Below are 19907 nucleotides of genomic sequence, written 5' to 3'. Positions count from 1 at the left end.
GGCAGAGGGGCACGACAGTAAGGCAAGGACTTTGGACAGAAGATCGCAGTAAAAGACGTTAGGCAAAGGAGTAGTCAGAACAGGCCGGGTCGAGGCAGGCAGAGAGTAAACGTTATCAGGCAGGCAAGGGTCAAACCAGGAAGTCAATCAGAGGGGTAATCAGAAGCGGTAGTCAGTAATCAGGCAAGGGTCAGAATCCAGAAATCCGAGTAATCAAATAGCCAGGCAGGGGTCAAAAACAGGAATCAAACAGGATACAGAATATAGCAACAAGCTCAAAAGCACCAGGAACAAATCCTATCACGGGCAATGGTAAACTATAGGAATGCCCTTTAAATACTCTTTTGAATTTGGCGCTTCTCGCGCTGACGTCATTACGTCAGCGCGCCTGCGCCTTTAAATCAGAGTGCGCATGCGCGCGCGCTAGGGAGCCGGCACAGGAGCAGCGCGTCGAGACGGGCGTCCCCGTCGAGAGGGCGGCAGGCGTCCCTGCCATCCCCCCACTAGACCACCAGGTAAGTTCCTTACATTACCCCCCTCTCTAGGGGGGGCCACTGGACCCCCAGGTTTACCAGGAAATTTGGAGTGGAATTGCTTCCTGAGACGGTCAGCCTTGATGTCATCAACTGAGACCCAAGAGTTCTCCTCAGGACCGAAGCCCTTCCACCTGGTAAGATATTGCAACTTACCCTTCACGAGGCGGGAGTCGAGGAACTCCTGGATCTCATACTCAGGCTGACCTTCAACCAACACTGGGGGAGGAACAGACAGATGACGAGAATTATTAGCAGGCTTCAAAAGAGAGACATGGAAGGAATTAGAAATTTTGAAATTAGGAGGTAACTGAAGACGGACAGAAGATGGATTAATTATTGCAATGATGGGGTATGGACCAATGAACCTGGGGCCCAATTTAGGAGAGGGAACCTTCAACTTGATATTCTTAGTCGATAACCATACCAAATCTCCCACCTTGTACTGGGGTGCTTCCCTACGGGATTTGTCAGCAGCTTTTTTCTGAGCTAGAGAAGCTGCGGATAACGAATTATGGATCTGAGACCAAATTTCGGAGAATTTCAGGACAGAAGAATTGGCAGAGGGTACAGGGGAATTAGAGTCAGAAAAAGAAAATGCTTTGGGGTGCAAACCATAGACAACAAAGAAAGGAGACTCTCCTGAGGAGGAATGGGTAGCATTATTGTATGCAAATTCTGCCCAGGGTAGCAATTCAGACCATGTGGACTGGTTATCGGACACATAGCATCTGAGATACTGCTCAAGGGACTGGTTCACCCTTTCGGTTTGACCGTTAGTTTGGGGGTGATAGGCAGAGGAAAAAGATAATTCGGTACCCACCAAGGAACAAAAAGCACGCCAGAATCTTGAAACAAACTGAACCCCCCTGTCAGAAACAATATTTTCAGGAAAACCATGAAACTTAAAAATATGAGTAATGAATAAATCAGCCAGTGTTATGCAGAAGGGAGATGTGGAAGAGGAATAAAATGAGCCATTTTACTGAACCTATCGACCACCACCCAAATCACTGTCTTACCCTGAGAAGAAGGCAATTAAACAATAAAATCCATGGAAATGTGAGACCATGGTTTCTCTGGGATGGGTAAAGGGTTTAATAGACCCTGGGACAGAAGATGAGATGACTTAGACCTTTGGCAGACTGGACAGGAAATGACAAATGTTTTAGTATCCTGTTTGAAGGAAGACCACCAGACATGACGAGACAAAAGAGAAATGGTTTTAGCAATACCTGGGTGACCTGCCACTTTAGAATCATGAACCTCTCTTAACACTAAGTTCCCTAAGCTCCTCAGGAACGAACCATTTACCAGATGGGGTATCAGCAGGAGCAGATGACTGTAAAGGGGACAACAAGGAAGAGAGGTCAGACTCCAAGGTTGCAACAATTATTTCCCTGGGAATGATGGGAGTACACTCACTAGAGTCAGAGGAAACGGATTCAAAACTCCTAGAGAGTGCATCCGCCTTGGTATTTTTAGAACCAGGTCGAAAAGTTAACAAGAAATTGAATCTAGAAAAGAATAAAGCCCACCGGGCTTGCCTAGGATTTAGGCGTTTAGCTGATTCAATATACAGTAAGTTTTTATGGTCGGTATAGACCGTCACCAAATGTTTAGCACCTTCTAGAAGATGTCGCCATTCCTCAAAGGCCCATTTGACTGCCAACAATTCCCTGTTACCTATATCATAATTCACCTCTGCGGGTGAAAACTTCCTGGAGAAGAAAGCACAGGGATGTAACTTGTTGGTAGTCAGGTGCCTTTGAGAAAGGACTGCCCCAGCTCCTACCTCAGAAGCGTCAACCTCCACAATAAAAGGAAGCGCAGTGTCGGGGTGACGAAGGATTGGGGCAGAACTGAATTCCTTTTTGAGGAATTCAAAAGCTTGTACAGCTTCAGGAGACCAAATGCTGGGGTCAGCGCCTTTTTTAGTTAACTCAGTGATGGGAGCCACAATAATGGAAAAATTCTTAATAAATTGACGATAGTAATTTGCAAACCCCAGGAACCTTTGGGTAGCACGTAATCATTGGGGTTGGGTCCAATCCAGTACAGCTCTCACCTTGCCTGGATCCATTTCAAGACCCTTGCTGGAAATATTAAACCCTAGAAATTGAACGGAAGTAACCTCAAAGGTACATTTTTCCAGTTTGGCATAAAGATTATTCTCCCTGAGTCTGTACAAAACTTGTTGAACATGATTTCTATGTTCACCCAAATTAGAGGAGAAAATCAAGATATCGTCAAGATAGACCACTACGAATATCCCCAGCAGGTCCCGAAAGATGTCGTTGACAAATTCTTGGAACACGGCGGGTGCGTTACAGAGACCAAAGGGCATTACAAGATATTCGTAGTGGCTCTCTCTGGTGTTAAATGCAGTTTTCCACTCATCCCCCTCCCTAATGCGTATGAGATTATAGGCGCCCCTAAGATCTAGTTTAGAATAGATCTTGGCACCCTTAACCTGATCAAACAATTCAGAAATTAACGGGAGGGGATAGCGGTTTTTTATGGTGATCTTATTGAGACCCCTATAATCTATACAGGGGCGTAGACCACCATCCTTCTTCCCAACAAAGAAGAAACCCGCCCCCGCAGGGGAACTAGAAGGCCTAATGAACCCTCTCTCAAGGTTGAGAGCAGAAGACCCCACAGGAGTGGCCACAGGAGGGGTGACTTCTGGAGCTGGAGACTGAACAGAAGCATCCAGTCGACGGGTCAAATTGTGGAAACCTTGCATCAGGTAATCTTGCCTCTGCTCATGTTCTTCCAGGCGCTGTAACAGCGTGGTAAGTAGTACTTCAGTGGTGGAAGTAGCAGCGGCAGCTCGACCTTCTTCGTCCATCTTGGGCCCGTGATAATGTCACGGTCGGCACCCAACACCAGAACAAACACCAGGCACCCTGGTCACGGCTCGTGCTTCACCAGTAGTGTGACCGCCTTTGGGCCTCGGGAGGAGCCCTCGGCTTACTTGGATGCCACCTGGACTTAAACGAGAGGTGCAAGATGAGGGTTCTGGATAGGCAGAGGGGCACGACAGTAAGGCAAGGACTTTGGACAGAAGATCGCAGTACAAGACGTTAGGCGAAGGAGTAGTCAGAACAGGCCGGGTCGAGGCAGGCAGAGAGTAAACGTTATCAGGCAGGCAAGGGTCAAACCAGGAAGTCAATCAGAGGGGTAATCAGAAGCGGTAGTCAGTAATCAGGCAAGGGTCAGAATCCAGAAATCAGAGTAGTCAAATAGCCAGGCAGGGGTCAAAAACAGGAATCAAACAGGATACAGAATATAGCAACAAGCTCAAAAGCACCAGGAACAAATCCTATCACGGGCAATGGTAAACTATAGGAATGCCCTTTAAATACTCTTTTGAATTTGGCGCTTCTCGCGCTGACGTCATTACGTCAGCGCGCCTGCGCCTTTAAATCAGAGTGCGCATGCGCGCGCGCTAGGGAGCCGGCACAGGAGCAGCGCGTCGAGACGGGCGTCCCCGTCGAGAGGGCGGCAGGCGTCCCTGCCGTCCCCCCACTAGACCACCAGGTAAGTTCCTTACAGTGACAAAGCACTAAACAATCATAAACCACCCAGGATTGTTTTGTGTTAATCCAGGAGTATACTTCCCCTTTAAACCTCTATGACAATAAAGGGTTTCTCAACAAAGTGTCATTGTTTGGCAGAATCATTCCCAAATTGCTACCTCACGGCACGTTAGGGCTATGAATGTTATGTGACCTTATACAGAAAATAACGCCCTACATTCTGTTTACGTTAGTGTCAGACACAAAAATGCTTTGGCGCTGCGGCTTCAGCTGTACATGTGTATGAGAGACAGTAATTTATTGCCACTGTTTGTTCCCTCATAGATTCCACTCCCAGCAGAGACAGAATGAGAGTGTGAGCAGCTCAATGAGGGCGAGGTGAGTGGTGGGATTAGCGCTAATGAGTGTGTGTGCGTGACACATGCCATAAAGCAGCAGCTCTGCTCTCCTTTCTGCAGGTGCCTCCTCTCTCTGCCTTTGTTTTACTATAGCAGGGAAACAGAGGGAACAACTTCCTGTTGACACCTGCCCGTTTACATTAGGAAGAGGACGGCCCACCGGACATTTGCCCGATTTCACAGATGGCCAGTCCGGGCCTGTTGGTAAGCAACATGCTGCTCATGAGCCACTGATTGGGGATCGCTGTACTTAGAGACTGGGTTGTGAGGAACTCTGGAAAAAAGTGGAAAATGGATTTTTAAATATGGGAACATTTCAGCATCTTAGTCAGAAATAAGGACCGTATAGCAGAGCTCACCATACACTGTGGTGGCGTGGCAGCACTAGCGAGAGTACTAAGCCCGCAGCTTCAATAATCACATCATACCAACACCTAGGCACAAAAAGTGTAACCTTGTTGCACTACTGATTGTCTCAGTATCGGTATGTGTGCTGTAATAAAGTTGTGAATTGAAGGTGGATGGATGATATTTCCTCTGGTAAGCGCAACTTCGGAGAGAGTGTGGATATTTTTGCATCTCCTCATTGTGTGTGTAATTACAGTCTGCAGCAAGTATTTTGGATGCAAGTTATTCTAAACCAATGGGCAACATCTTTACTATATGAAAAGTGTTATTCTTTAAAGCATGTGATAGGGTAGCAAAATTCGTTCCTAACGTGTCTATATAACGAGCAAGTTAAGGGACGAGTAGTGGGCCAGAAAGGGGACACCTCTGTGATCTTCTTTCCCTCTTAAATACAGGTCTGTCTTGTTGTGTCTTAGGGTATAATACTATATTTTTCTTGGTAATTTCTTTAGAACATGTAGCCACTGCAGCATATAACAATTTAGTAATGCAGAATGCACACAATTCAGTATAAAAAAAGCTTGGTAGGATGATCACACAACCATGTGTACTGTAGGAGGAACATTCTTCCTCAAATTCTTGTATTTATTGCGCCTAGGAATCTATCTTGCACCAGACTTTGGGCTTACATCCTTCTTCTTTCAAGTGGAGAAACTTGTGGTTTCATATTATCTTGCCTCACAGTAGCACCACAGAACATTCCCACTACAGAAATATATCATCACAGTTAGACATTCAGAATTAGGCATGCATGAACAGGTATTATGTAGGAAATGAGAGTTGTAAAGGCTTAAGATCACCATTTATGAGATACCTGATATTGGTACTGATCCCCTCCAGTAGAAGTCACTCAGGGAGTAAATCTAGTCTGTGTCCCTTTCAAGCACAGTGCCCTTTTAATTTAGGCAAGTAATCTCTGGAAAAGTTAATTCCAGTCTATCAATCCTCATTGGAGCCAAGTGTTGCTCTTGCTAAGCTATCCTAACAATCTTAAATTGGCCATACACTGAAAGGTTGCCAAATTAGATCTATCCCCAGTATGTACACCTTGATGTTGCCAAATGAGTGGCTCTTTCCATGATATGCCCACCTTGATGTGACCAAGGACCAAACAATCGGATGATAACGACAGGGATACAGGCAATTAGGGCAAGGACCTGTGAATTCAGTTCTCGTCTCAATGAGATTTTCAAATCTGCCTGATTGACATATGCGAGATTTTCGCAAAGTACTCCATTAATGGGCTGATAAGCTGCCGACATCCCCCTGGGGATGTAGTATGACAGGAGCTCTTACTGCCATTAACTAAAACCTTGTTCTTTACTGGGGCCTTCTACTTCCAGGGTCCCCAGCAACAAAAATGCAGAACCTTGTGTTCCCTACTATAGCAGGAACTTGCCATAGCATCCCTGGGCCAACCAGAGATAGGCAACAGTAACTTCTGTAAGTCCCGGATGTTTGGCGAGACCACCAAGGCCTGGGCCTAGGGACGGCATGCTGCCCAGGCACATTCTAAAGGAACACTTATCCCCACACCTACAGGTCCTGCCCATGTTCCTGCCATTCAACTACAAGAACCTAAGGTACCATTTCCAAAGACAGTGTTTTTCATTAACCTCCACTGCGCTTTCTTTAGAAATTCAGTGGATTTATCCTCTTTCCAGCAAGGTCTCTGTTATTTGATCCTCTGAGGAGCCCATGCAGATTGGGGTCACTAAGCTATCACATAAGGAGAGATTCTGCAGACATTCCCATGATCTCCTTCCCATCTCCCCCACACTTCAAGCACTGCAGGCAAGCACATATTTTAAGACAGAGGGAGGATTTATGTGCTACTTGTAGTTACACCACTGGCTTCTTCCATTACTCTTAGTTCTACTCACAGACTCTTGTCCATGGCCAAATATCCACTTGGCAGTGGGTTAGTTACATTAGCTTAGTTACATTAACTCCTAAACTAGAGATGGCTGTGAGATGTGCACATTCTGGCAAGATTTCTTTCCACCCTATCCAGTGTGCATCTTTGCTTTTGGGCCTACCTTGGTTAAGACTGCAAATCCCACATATTAATTGAAGTACTGGGAAAATATTGGAATGTGATCCTAATTGTAATTCTGCCTATTTTAGTTACCCCTTACTCCTTGCTGCTACTTTCCTTGAGATACTTATCTTCCTCTTGGTAAAAAATGCTCCCTAATGCATTGAGTTGAAGAGGATGAACTAAAACAAAGTGAGCAGATAAAATAGAGGCTGCAAATTTGAGGAAACTCAAAATACCACTTTAGTGTAACAGTTTGAGAGAGAAAGCTCCTGCAAAGATTGAAACGCAGGCTAAATGCTGGATGTGAATGTTTACTAACCTCCCAAGATAGAAATGCTTTCACAACTGAGGATATTCGTTAAATTATAGAACTTCCTGTAAAATAAAGATCATCCCAGAATAAAAGAATGCCCAGAATATGATGAAACTTTTAGGGGCAGATTTACTAACATTTGTATTTACATCTACAAATTAAACACTGAACAAAGCCACATTCCCTTATCAGCACAGACGTGCTATAAATATTGATGTATGTACTGTATTTACTTATATATGTATTTACATACGTACTTATGTATTTAGTTTATATATATATTTAGTAAATATATATATTTTTTTTTTTTGGGGGTTACATTGAGAGTTATGTCACACATTCACACAAAATAGTCCATAATAATTTACAAATGAAAAACTGAAAAGTCTTGATTGCATTCACTTCCTTTTACTTGAAAGTTACTTGAAGTTCATCAGTGTATAACATGTGTCACATGATCTCAAAATAAACACTGCACACTGCTTCTCAAATAATATACCCAGACAAAGCATATGACCATGGGGCTGTCAAAAAACTTTTCTTCTAATTCAGTTCCAGTTTTTTATTTCCATAGAGTTCAATAGCGTTTTCACATGATAAATAGTGAAATACGTTTTTCTGAATTGAATTGCATCTCAAATCAAATCGTGTCCATCAGTTTTCATGTAATAAACCTTTTTCTCCCTGAATTTAAACTGGCCCAAAATCTGGGATCAAGTTCTGCAGAAGCACCCCAATACTGGGCAAAAAACCCTTCCCCGATACATCATTGAACCCATTATTAAAGAAATGCAAAGGCTATACCACAGCCACAAGTCTGCTTAATGAAGGTTGTCCAATAAAACAAAAACTAAAAGTGTGTAGGTAAGAAGGGTATTAGTTTGAGAAGGAAAGCACCTAATAACAACTATAATCTGGAGGCTCCACAATGCTGGGCTGTATAATGAAGAGTGTCAAAATAAAAGTTATTGCTGAAAAAACTCATATCAAAGCTCATTTTGAAAGGTATGGGTGACACAAAAAACATAAAAACAAGACTCCCTTGGATGGTAAGACAAAAAATTGTACTTTTTATTTTTTGTCCCAAAAAAAGTCACACTTTGGCAACACCATCCCCATGGTGATAGTATCCTCATGTTGTGGATTTTCTGGATAATGGATCTATAGTTTGGATCTTCATACCTTAAGTCTACTAGAAAATCAGTTAAACATTAAATAAACACAATAGGCTGGTTTTGCTTCCAATAAGGATTGATTATATCTTAGTTTGCATCAAGCACAAGGTACTATTTTATTATTATAAGGTAATAATTTTATAAAATGGGGACTATTTGGAGTCTATGGAAGCTGATTCTGTGCATTTTGGATACAGGGCTTCCAGATAACCGATCCCATACTTGTATTGGCTAAGGGGGGGGGAGGTTAATACTTTAATTGAATTAACTTGTCTCTTACAAAAAAAAATATTTTGCACCTTAAATATGTTGTTTAACTTATATTGTCGGAAATTTTTATTAAATGAACAGTAACACCAACTTTCAGTGTTTGGTGTTACTGTTCCTTTAAATCCATTTTAATTACAGATAATGTAAAGATATTAGAAGCAAACGAAATGTTCCTTGACCATATAAAAGCATGAGGCTGGCGGACGATGATTGATTTGTTGGTACGAGATGGACATCCCAAGCACTCTTTGTGCTTTTTATTAATCGAAGTGCAAATTGCATTATTGACCTTATGCCAGGCCCCAAGATAATTAATTAACTGTTAAAGGCGAACTACATTGAATGGTAAACTGACAAACATACTTGGCTCCTGTGACACAAATAGTATGACATTATGGTATGAGGTCACATAACCTGACCTTAAAATATTGTTTCATGGTGGTGGCACTCATAAATGTGCCAGTGACAGTGATATGCAAATATTCTATTAGCTGGTATGAGGCTTCCATTATGGCAGGCAGGTAACTTAAAAAAAAGAATTTTAGCTGTTCATTTGCAATTCTTTTCAAATATAATTTATTGATATATGCCTCTTGATCATGTTTACATGGAAGAATAATGCTGAGACAGCACTGAATTTGAATAAAAGAGCGACATTGTTGAGTACCAACGATGCCTAATGAATATATTTTTGCAATTTACTGTAGTTTAGCATTTTAGAGTCACAGTGAACTTAAACTACTCTTTAGCAATCCAAGCAACACACAGGAGAATGCAACGGATTATATGCAAACTATCTGAATACCAAGACTGAGAGGCAGACTATTGTCTTTGCCACCAAAAAATCTCAGGAAGTTCTTAAAAAATGTACATCAACTTTCAACAAGTAACATTTAGTATGTCCCTAGATTCTTGAAGCATTTTCAGCAAATAAATGGAAGATTAGTGTTGTGTTTTGGTGCACTGTAATTACTTACACCAGGGCCGGAACTAGGGGTAAACAGAGTAGGCACGTGCCTATGGTGCAAAGCTGGGGGGGCGCCAGGCACACACTTTCTCTGCTTCTCCTATCCCCTAGTCAGGTCCCCTACCCCCCTAGTCAGGTCCCCGCTCCCAGCTGTAGGTGGCATGTGCATTCTTTGTAGCACATGCTCACTGTTCCTTTCGCACCGCATCTTATTTTCATGCATGCACATGCCCATTTTTCGAGCATGTATGCACAGGTTTTGGTTTTTCGCATATGTGCGCCTGTGGGGCGATACGACCGGCCAGGCTGCATAGGACGCCTGGCCAGGTTGGCCCGGAGCTGACTTACACTTAGATTGTCAGATGGCAGTAGCCCTGAAAACTATTGTATACCCCTATATTTCAAGGACTTTTACAATGTGGTTGGATATTTGATTAATTAAAAATCTTATTAGATAATAATTATTTTTCCAACTGCTAAGAATTTTCTTACCATATAGTAATCAAGCAATGCAATATGATGAAGGCTTCAACCAGCCGCTGTCCAGTACTTCTCCTATCTGTGGATAAAACCCTAGTACAGGGGTCCCCAAGCTTTTTTTTTACCCATGAGCCAAATTCAAATGTAAAAAATAGTTGGAGAGCAACATAAGCTTGCCAAATAAGGGCTATGATTGGCTATTTAGTAGCCCCCATGTGGACTGGCAGCCCACAGGAGGCTCTTTTTGGCAGTACATATGGTTTTTATGCAGCCAAAACTTGTCTTCAAGCCTGGAATTAAAAAATAAGCACCTGCTGTACTTTGAGGCCACTTGTTGCTCCTGCATGCCACTGGTTGATGATTACTGCCTTAGTGGATGACGACTAACCTACGGTTTCCATGAAAATTAAAATAAAGAGATAAATATAACTTTCTTCCAGGGAAAACTGCCATATAGTTTAGATACAGTTTTCTACCCAAATCTTAGGGTCTTACATACAGTATATTTTTAAAAGGTAATGGGCACTCTAAGAATTCACAAATGACACTACAACAATAGTAAAAAGAATTTCTTTATTTATAACATCATCCCTGTAGCCTTACTTGTTTCATGCCCAACAGGCACTTAATTCTTCCACCCAGTTCCTCAGTTAGCAAAGCTTCCACAGCAGGTAATCATGCTTAGCAGTTGGTGAAAGTTTTTTGTTGTCGGATGCTGTGTTTTCTGTAATACATTTATGGGATTATTTACTAAAACTCAAATTTGTATTAAACCAGGTTCGAACACACTCCCATGCACGATATTATCTTGTTTATCAATAAAATAACTTTAAAAAATTGGGTTGAGAAAAGACTCTATAAAATCAGGAGAAAACTCAAATTTTTCGTATTTGACATCCAAATTGCTCGATTTTTTCAGGTTATCACCCTAAAACCCTTAATTTTGATGAGCAGGCACTCCAAAAATCACAACAGGCCAAATGTAGTAAAAATAATAAATATTAAGTTTACATATCCTTGTGCCTTGCAGCACGAAATGAGTAAGGCTATTTAGTAGCGAAAAGTGGCGCAATTACTTCATTCATAGAAAAATTTATATCAAAAAATGATATAAGTCCCAAAGCTTTCTTCAAGTAAAAAATATTAATTTATTGAAGTACATTTTAAAAGAATTATAGCTGGTACATACTACCCCCCATATCCCACCTTACGCGTTTGGGGATATGGGGGGTAGTGGGGGGTAGTATGTACCAGCTATAATTCTTTTAAAATGTACTTCAATAAATTAATATTTTTTACTTGAAGAAAGCTTTGGGACTTATATCATTTTTTGATGTAAATTTTTCTATAGTTGATGGCCCTTTTGAACTGGGGCGAGTCCCGTGGGCTTGGTTTGATAATAATATGGACTCCCGACTTTGTATAGAATTGTGCAATTACTTCATTCAACATGTCAAAAATCATGAAAAGTCTGCATATTTTTTAATTAATGTATATTGCAAATTTACTTGAAATTATGTTTACTTTTCAAAAAGCTTAATTTATGTTTTTGCTGAGTTCCCCTTTAATAAACAGATCATCTTTAACTGTAAATGGAGCATGCCATATTTATAGAAATGCTTCATGTGGAACAGGTCTGGACTGGCAAATGCCAGAGGGGCTACTGTAAGATGCCAGTAACTATTTATTGGGCTGGTGGGGGGCATTGAAATGCCACAGCTTATTTTGAATCCCAGTCCAGACCTAGGGGTCCGTTTACTAAAGTGCGATAAATTTGACTTTAAGTTTCTGCATGTTATCGCTGAGAATATTTTTCCGCCAGAATATTCACAGCGACTAAGTTTACTAAACAGCGATGTGCTCAGAAGTCATTGCGATCACTACGTTAACGAACCAGCTTACGTAAGCGGTAATTTTAGGGAGTTGCGAATTTTCCAGAGTAACACCAATCAAACATGTATGCATCATATAAACCCTTCTGCCAATAGAATCATATGAACAAGAAATTATACCAGTCAATCTCTTTGCTTCATAGAAATGCACAGTTTAATGTAGCCAATCACAATGAAACCAATAAAGCGTAGAGGCCGACAAATCCTTGGACTGTGATGCCCGCTGCCAATGAGATGCCTCTGAGCTGAAACTGCTGCTGTTGCAACGGATAGAAGCAGAAGCCAAAACATCCTGCCAGCAATAGCTAGAGATCTGTCTCTCCTGTCAGCAAAGAATGATAATGAATGAATGGTTAAAAAAAAAAACAGTATTATGGGATATTTCCTGCCCCTTGAGAATTTTGTGGCGAAAAAAATACTTTTACGCCCCTACATAGGTGCGAATATTCTGGCGTTAATGTTGTCTTTAGCACATTTTGCTGTTTAGTAAACCGGCCCTTAATGTGTACGTACCGTTATTTTTAGTGAATGCGATAACTGGCGAACAATTATTCTTGCGCAAGAAAATTCGCAAATTTAGATTTACCGCAGGTTAGTAAACTGGCGATAACATATTTGGCGAAAATTCTGTCTATATATTGTGCGAATATTTTTAACGCACTTTAGTAAACGGACCCCCAGGCGTTAATGTGTATGTAGCGATATTTTCAGCGAATGCGATAATTGGTGATAACATATTTTTGCGCAAGAAAATGTGCAAATTTATATTTACCGCAGGTTAATAAACTGGCGAAAACATATTTGGCTACAAATTTGTCTATATTTTGTGCGCATATTTTTAGCTTTATAGCTTTATTTTTAACTTTATAGCACAGAGGCACTTTGATGTTAATGATTTCCAATTCCAATCACTCTCCAACAATGACTTTAAGATTAGTAATTGTGCTTGCTTATAACTGTCTTCCATGTTAAGATTCTTCACATTCTTGGTCTGCATGCTGTATCTTACAATATCTTGTTTGTATCCCATGTAATCCACAGTTGCTCATACTGATACTTTCTATTTGCATTTCTAAGTCCAGAGACACTGTACATGTGTATGGTAAGTGCTGACATTTTGAAGGACAAATACATCTATACATGGATGTGTGTACAGTTACTTATTTCACATACTAAGCCAATGTAGCAGCAGACACCCTTTAGAGAAGATAAAATACAAAAGGTTCACTAAGTCAAAGATGGGATTCTAATTGCAGCCCAGAAGATCTGCACATTACCTTTTCGGAGAGATTATCTATGGCCAAAACCGTGCATCTGTGACCCCTTGGGACTTAGAAGCATAACTAAGGTACACACTGATCCTGAGATGGGTATTGGTCCAACTAATCTGTATCTTGTGTCCTTCTAAAACTCAAAGGTTTAGGATTACTGTATATTTTAGGATTTTCCAACAGAAACATCAAAACATGGAGTGCTGTAGTGCAAATCCAAACTGATGGATTGGTATTATTATTATATTTGCCTATTTGCTTATTGTTGTAAAAATGAAGTTAAATTTGCTTGTTGGATAAATACTCAGCCTGTACATGCTGGAATACACTATGATAGGTTTTTTTGGTTAACAAAAGATACAGGCCCGGATTTTGGGCTTGGGCGCCCCTAACCTGCTGGGTCCTTATGCCCTTATGAGCGCTCGCATGCACCGGAGCACTGAGGATTACGCATGTGCGTAAATGGTCTTTGGCTGTGCAACATAAAGTTCTCAGATTTCAATGGTGTGGACTCCCCAATCTCTTGCAAAAGTCCATGTCATTTCTTTCAAAAGAAGCTTAGACAGGATACACCCATTCAAGGGTGGAGTTATCAAAGCTGCACTCAGCAGCAATAGAATGAAAGCCAGTTGCAGCTAGCCCTACCATAACAGATCTCAGAGCAGAAGAAATTCTATAGACAGGGAGGTGCAGTTTACATATATTTCTTTTTTTTCTATACCTCTGAACTTTGCAGGTCTCTATACAAATATATCACATAATGAGCCCATATTTAAAACAATGAATATATGCAAAAATAAAATTTTCTAATAGCATATCATAGATAATCTAATATTAAAAAGTTGCAATTTTTAATGCTGAAATCCATCGCTCTCACTCTAGACACACAAACCAAGGAGCTAGATTACATCCGCCAATCAATAGATCAAGCTGTGCTTTTTTTTACCAAAATTCTTCCTTTTACAGTTAGAACTTTGTGAGTACATCTCAGAATATTGGATCAAGGAAATCTGTACAAGGACATTATATACATATATGTACTGTACATGGTAATTTGATAAGAGTCTTTGATAGATCACATATTGGGATACAAATTATCACCAAACGAATGGCTCAGCATAGGAGGGTGAACTCTATAGGACAAGACTCAGCTGTCTTTCTACACTTAAAAGACAAGGGACACTCCTTTGAAGATAGCAAGGTCCAAATATTGGATAAAGAAGACTGGTGGTTTAAACAAGGCACGAAAGAGGCGATTTGTGTCAAAGTTGAGCCTTCGACACCACCTGTCTGCTACATACAATGCTGTTCTCATGTCTGTACCCCTGCGGTTTCAGAACACTTCACACATCCATTCATGCAACTCATTCATGCAACTCCAATTAACACCTGTTTCTAGGAGTTGCACGACACATTGGATAATCCTATCACAGTAACTACGCAGAATCAACACCTCTGTGAATTTCTTCAGATGTCACCTCTTTGAAGAGTTACAATGTGCCATTGTGATTGGATTAGTGGAAGAGTTTATATGCCGAGAATTTCCCACACCAGTCAGTTGAACTGAAGTAGCTGCTCGGATGAGTAGTGAAACATCTTCAATAACTACTCAGCAAGTCCAGTTGTTTTATAATTACTTATATTAGATATACCATGACCTGGATGAATGAAAATCATTTTTGACGTTTTCATTCCTACCATTTAGTTGTCCTTCAAGAAGAATAAACATCCAAACACAAGTATTTTAGAATATCTATATTTGCAAGAAATCAATACAAACAAAACGGAGCTTAGCAAACTGTACATACATAAATATGCTCTCATCACTCAATATTTGATCATCTTTCTTCAGGACTTTAATAGATCACAATTGAATTTCTTACATCCAGTTTCTTCGCTTAAAAAAAGTGCTTTTATATTTTTACACCTTAAATATTTTAAAGCAGATGTTTGAATTAGTTCATGCTCTTCGCCGTCTGAAAAAGGAACAAAACAACTAAAAAAAAAAAAGGTAAGTAAAAAAATATCTGCCATATAAGCTCTTTAAAATTGTATATTACAAGCTTCTAAAATATCATAATTGCCTTTACAGCTCTTCTGCAATACTGATAACAATCTCATCGAGGATTAGCTTACAGCTCGTTAGAGTCTGCATCGATAACATGAAATAAACATCATACTTGGCTATGCATTGTTTTCAGTCAGAGCTCAAACAGTGAGGATAGAAAAATAACAACAATTTATTTTCCAATAGAGTTCATAAATGTGTCATTTGTTAATTGTGAACACTGTCGCTTTGTTAGGATTGTGGCCTTTTAGCCATTGTAAGTACACACGTAAAGCTGTCACAATGAGTGCAACAGAAAGCTGACAATAGTTACTGTTTCCGAGTGTTTTCAGTATCCGTCTTATGAATTAAGAATTTCATATAGGAGGTGGCCCATTAGTATAACGGAGCATTGGATGAAAAGAACGTGCAAAATTATTAGAAAGGGTGCAGCTGTAATCTTCTTCTGTCATTGGCACTAGGCAGGCAAGCCCAATTAACAACAGTAGGAAAAGCTGAAAGGGCAGAGCAGCTCGTAACACCCGTTGGAAAAAGGACTGGTGTTGTTGAGCCTCGTTGGCCTCAGAACGGTAGGAACCTGAGCCATCTTCTTTGGACCTGATAGATAAATTGGAGAAAATGAATATCAGGAAATGGACTAGTTTGTCGATAAATCAATATGTTGTCATCATCAATATATACAGTATTCCTTTTTTTTTTTTTTTGTTGTCTGCGTAAAATAACATTTTATTTTGTAAATACAGCATACAAACTTACACTATGATAATTAGAAGGAACTTTCATAATGTGCCAAACACATTAATGGCTGTTGCTGTTCAGTTGGTCTCAGTGTATTGCCAGCACATACATTTCAATAAAAAGATTTACTTTTATAGATAACACTGGATTTAGGGCAGTATGGGGCCGATTTATTAACATTCAAATTTCGACTGCAGTTTGAGTCTTTTTGAGCTAAAACACAAAATCGAATCAGAATTTCATAAACTCAAGTTTTAAAGATGCAGCAAGCACAAAAAACTCAAATTGAACTCGTTTGTAGATTCATTGATTTTTATTTTATCTTATCGAGTTTACAGGTTCTAATTTTTGAATAAATAAGCAGACATTCGAGTTTGGTAACATTTCGAGTTTATTTATATTGAAGAAAACTCTAAGAGGCAAATTTATCAAAGCTTGCCACAGGAAAACACACACTATTAATTCCTATGGGATATTTAAAAGTGCATTTCTCAATGGGTGAAAGTTAGGGGGTTATTTATCAAAGTCCGAATTTATCTCAATATTTTCTGAAAAAAACTCCGACCAAATCCGCAAAGGGTTTTTTGGGTTTATTTATTTATACATTTTCCCGAAAAATGTGTTTGCGGGAAAAATTGAAAAAGTAGTGAAAAATTTGATTTTCACGATTTTTCAGGATCGTTCACCCTAAAACTCAGAATTTTGCCCGTAAACTTATATGCAACCTCGACAGGTCTGAGATGCAGGATTTTCAGATTTGGACTTTTCCATTTTCTGGGTTTAATAAATTCCAAAAAATTAGTGATTTTTTTTTAAAAAGTTCGATTTTATAAAAAAAAAATCACACATTTTTCGTGATTTTTGCATTCAGAGTTTAGTAAATAACCCCCTTAGAGTTCCCCGTTTGATAAATACACTTGTAAAAATCCCTTAGGAATGAATAGAAGGTAGGTTAATTTTTCTGCGGTGAGCACTAATTTCGCAGATAAATCTGCCCCTAAGATTTATAAATTCGAATTTCGATAAATAGGCCTCCATGTGTATAGAGAGAATGGTTTAGATCTTCCTTGCTAAAGAATATAAACTTGTCATACAATAGAACCACTACAATTCTTTCTTTTCAGACTTATTTAGATTGATTGTCATTATGTTGGGCTCATTGGTTATAAAGATAACAGATAAAAAGGTCCCACAATAGAGCTGGACGTTGCCTTGATCTAATCTGTTTGGAGTACTTTTAGGTTTACAAGATTTCTGCCAATGGTTTTATGTAGTTTGTCATGAAAAATCTTTTAAATACTGCATGGCCCTAGTCAGCCCTGAGTTTTATATCAGTAGACAAACAATATGATTTCTGCAATTTTGTAAAACACAGGATATTGTATGCCATATTTATCAGCAGTGGGCACATGTGTGCCTGATCAGTAATCCACAGCAACCAGCAATTAGCTTTTTCAGACAAAGAAAAAAAGATGATAGTTGCCAGGGGTTACTGGACAGTAATAAATAAGCGCAGTTTTAAACGGTTCAGTTATAATCTGTAAAGTAGTATAAGTATGCTGAATTTCTCAAAATAAATTGTGCATTGCCGAGTTGAAGTTGCACTGAATCAGTATTCATTGAGTACTATCTGATGGAATCTGCTTAAACACATACAAATTTTAATGCTCAAGTCTTGCTTATAAAGGGAATGCACCGAATTCAGGATTCGTTTTGGGTTTGTCCAGGATTCTGCTTTTTTTTCAGCAGGATTCAGGGGAGTCCAAGTGCCTGGCTGAACTGAATCTGATTCCTTAAAATCACGTGAGTTTTCATCACATATACAAGGAAGTAAATTTTTATCAACATGTTATGCATGCAGTTCTCTTTAGCCTTTGCTATGTCTAATTTGCATATGCAAATCAGGGGTAGGCTTCAGTTCTAGAATCTTTCCCAAAGGATTCAGCCAAATCGCAAAATAATGGATTCGGTGCATCCCTAATAGATTTAGCATCTATTCTTACCTTATGCAAACAGCAAATCCTTCAAAACATGCACGCAAACACACGTCATGTGTATACCTTTAAAGAAACACTGGAAAAGACAAGCTTTTCTAAATATGAACTTTCTCTACATGTGACCTATCTCCACAGAAGTCACATGGAGAAAGTAGAATACCCATCACTTAAATTGTAAGCCTTCCAACCCATAAGGGCGAAGTTACTGTACATGGGGTGTTTTACGTTGCACTTTTAAAACCATGTTCGAATTCGAATGTACAAAATGCACAAAATGAAGCCCTACTGAAAATAATGTAATACGCACTATAGTAATTCCCACGGGGCGCTTGCGAGCCAACATCTGCTATTGCACACGAGTATTTGATATTTCAGCAGAAACACCAATACGACAGGACACGCCATATTATTTAACTTTATGGGATCCACAGGTTTGGGAATACACTTTGCTGAAATATGCTGCTAATTTTCAATATGGCAGCCAAACTGCCAAATTGTGAGATGAATTGCGCATATTTGCGGTGTTGTATGCTGGTGATGTAATTACGTTGCATATTGACAATCAGTCCGGATACATTTTGCATGTAAATTGCTTTTCTGCTTGGATATTTTTCACAAAAGTTTACTAAAATTGTGGGGAACTAGAAAAACCAGAAATGCATATTGGGAAAACGACAGGCTCAAAAACTTGTATTATTATGCGCATCTGGTGTATTTATGTCCGGCTACTGCGCGTTTTTAAAAATGCAACCTAAAAACGTCCGTGTGACCTCACCATAAGGGATAAACCATTCTAGAGTCACAGCCTCAAAAGCATGTTTAGCCTAATTAAGAAAACCCTAATTCTAAACAACTTTGCAATATCCATTTATTACAAATTTGTAATAGTTTAAAAGTTATTTGTATATATTTTTGAAAGCAGTGTTTGTCCCTTTCTATTCTCTGCTCTGGTGGCTCTGGCTTTTGGAACAATGTAACACAAGCCAGCGGATTGACAGGCCTCTCTTGCTGGAGGAGACTGGCTTTTGCAAAATTGTTTAAAAAGTAACAACCAGGAGTTACGCAAATTCTGCTTTCAAGAACAATTACATTTATAAAATAACATTTAAAGCACTAAACATGTTTAATACATTCATTTGGGAAAGTGGCTTAGTATTGTGCTTTTTTTATGAAGCAAATTTTATTTTTTGGGTTGACGTTCTTTAACAGACGAGAGGGTTTTTTTATTGACACTACCATCACTTGCAGACTGCAAGTCTATGGGAGACTGCATGCCCATAGTTCAGAGCTTTCTGGATAATGGGTTTCCAGATAGCAGATCCCATACCTGTACCACACATGCACTAAGCAACACTAATCAAAATGCATGAAAAATATGTTTCTAAGACTAGTGTGAATGTGGTCATTTATGCCAATATTTTGCTGGCAAGTTTGGACTTTGCCAGCCATACTTCCCAACCATCTGGGAATATATGGAACCATGGAGGTGGGCAGTTTCCTGAAAGGATCCAACAATCCTATTGGATTGCAGCGGTTCTGTACAAACTAGGGCTGCAGCATCAGTAGATGCCAAAGTGAGAAGTAAGATCAGCAGTCCTTTACATCTGCACTCAGTTCATATAATAGCTAATAAGCATTTCATTAAATGCTAGACAATGTAGACTCTTTTAGGGTTACGTTTCCTTAAATTTAATAGATTAAAATGTGTTTATAGAGCAGTTTAATAAGGTGAATTCACTAAACTTGGGTATATTCTGTTCTGGAGTATTAACCAATAGCAACCAGCAATTAAACCTTTTAATGTCCCTCCA

The 19907-nt window shown here is 39.6% G+C and overlaps 1 protein-coding gene across 4 annotated transcripts in view; it reads right to left on the bottom strand.

The window, feature by feature from the left end:
• Positions 1-15033: 15033 nt before the first annotated feature.
• Positions 15034-19907, bottom strand: part of syne1.L (spectrin repeat containing, nuclear envelope 1 L homeolog) — a 285490-nt gene continuing 280616 nt past the window's right edge. For all 4 annotated transcript variants that reach the window (XM_018263031.2, XM_041562725.1, XM_041562726.1 and 1 more), the window contains one exon: positions 15034-15958. In XM_018263031.2, coding sequence (XP_018118520.1) covers positions 15718-15958 — 241 coding nt within the window. In that variant the 3' untranslated portion in view covers positions 15034-15717. The remainder of the gene's footprint in view (positions 15959-19907) is intronic.

This window comes from Xenopus laevis, chromosome 5L (assembly GCF_017654675.1).
Source record: "Xenopus laevis strain J_2021 chromosome 5L, Xenopus_laevis_v10.1, whole genome shotgun sequence".
Taxonomy (NCBI): domain Eukaryota; kingdom Metazoa; phylum Chordata; class Amphibia; order Anura; family Pipidae; genus Xenopus; species Xenopus laevis.
This window is presented reverse-complemented; position numbering and strand designations above follow the sequence as displayed.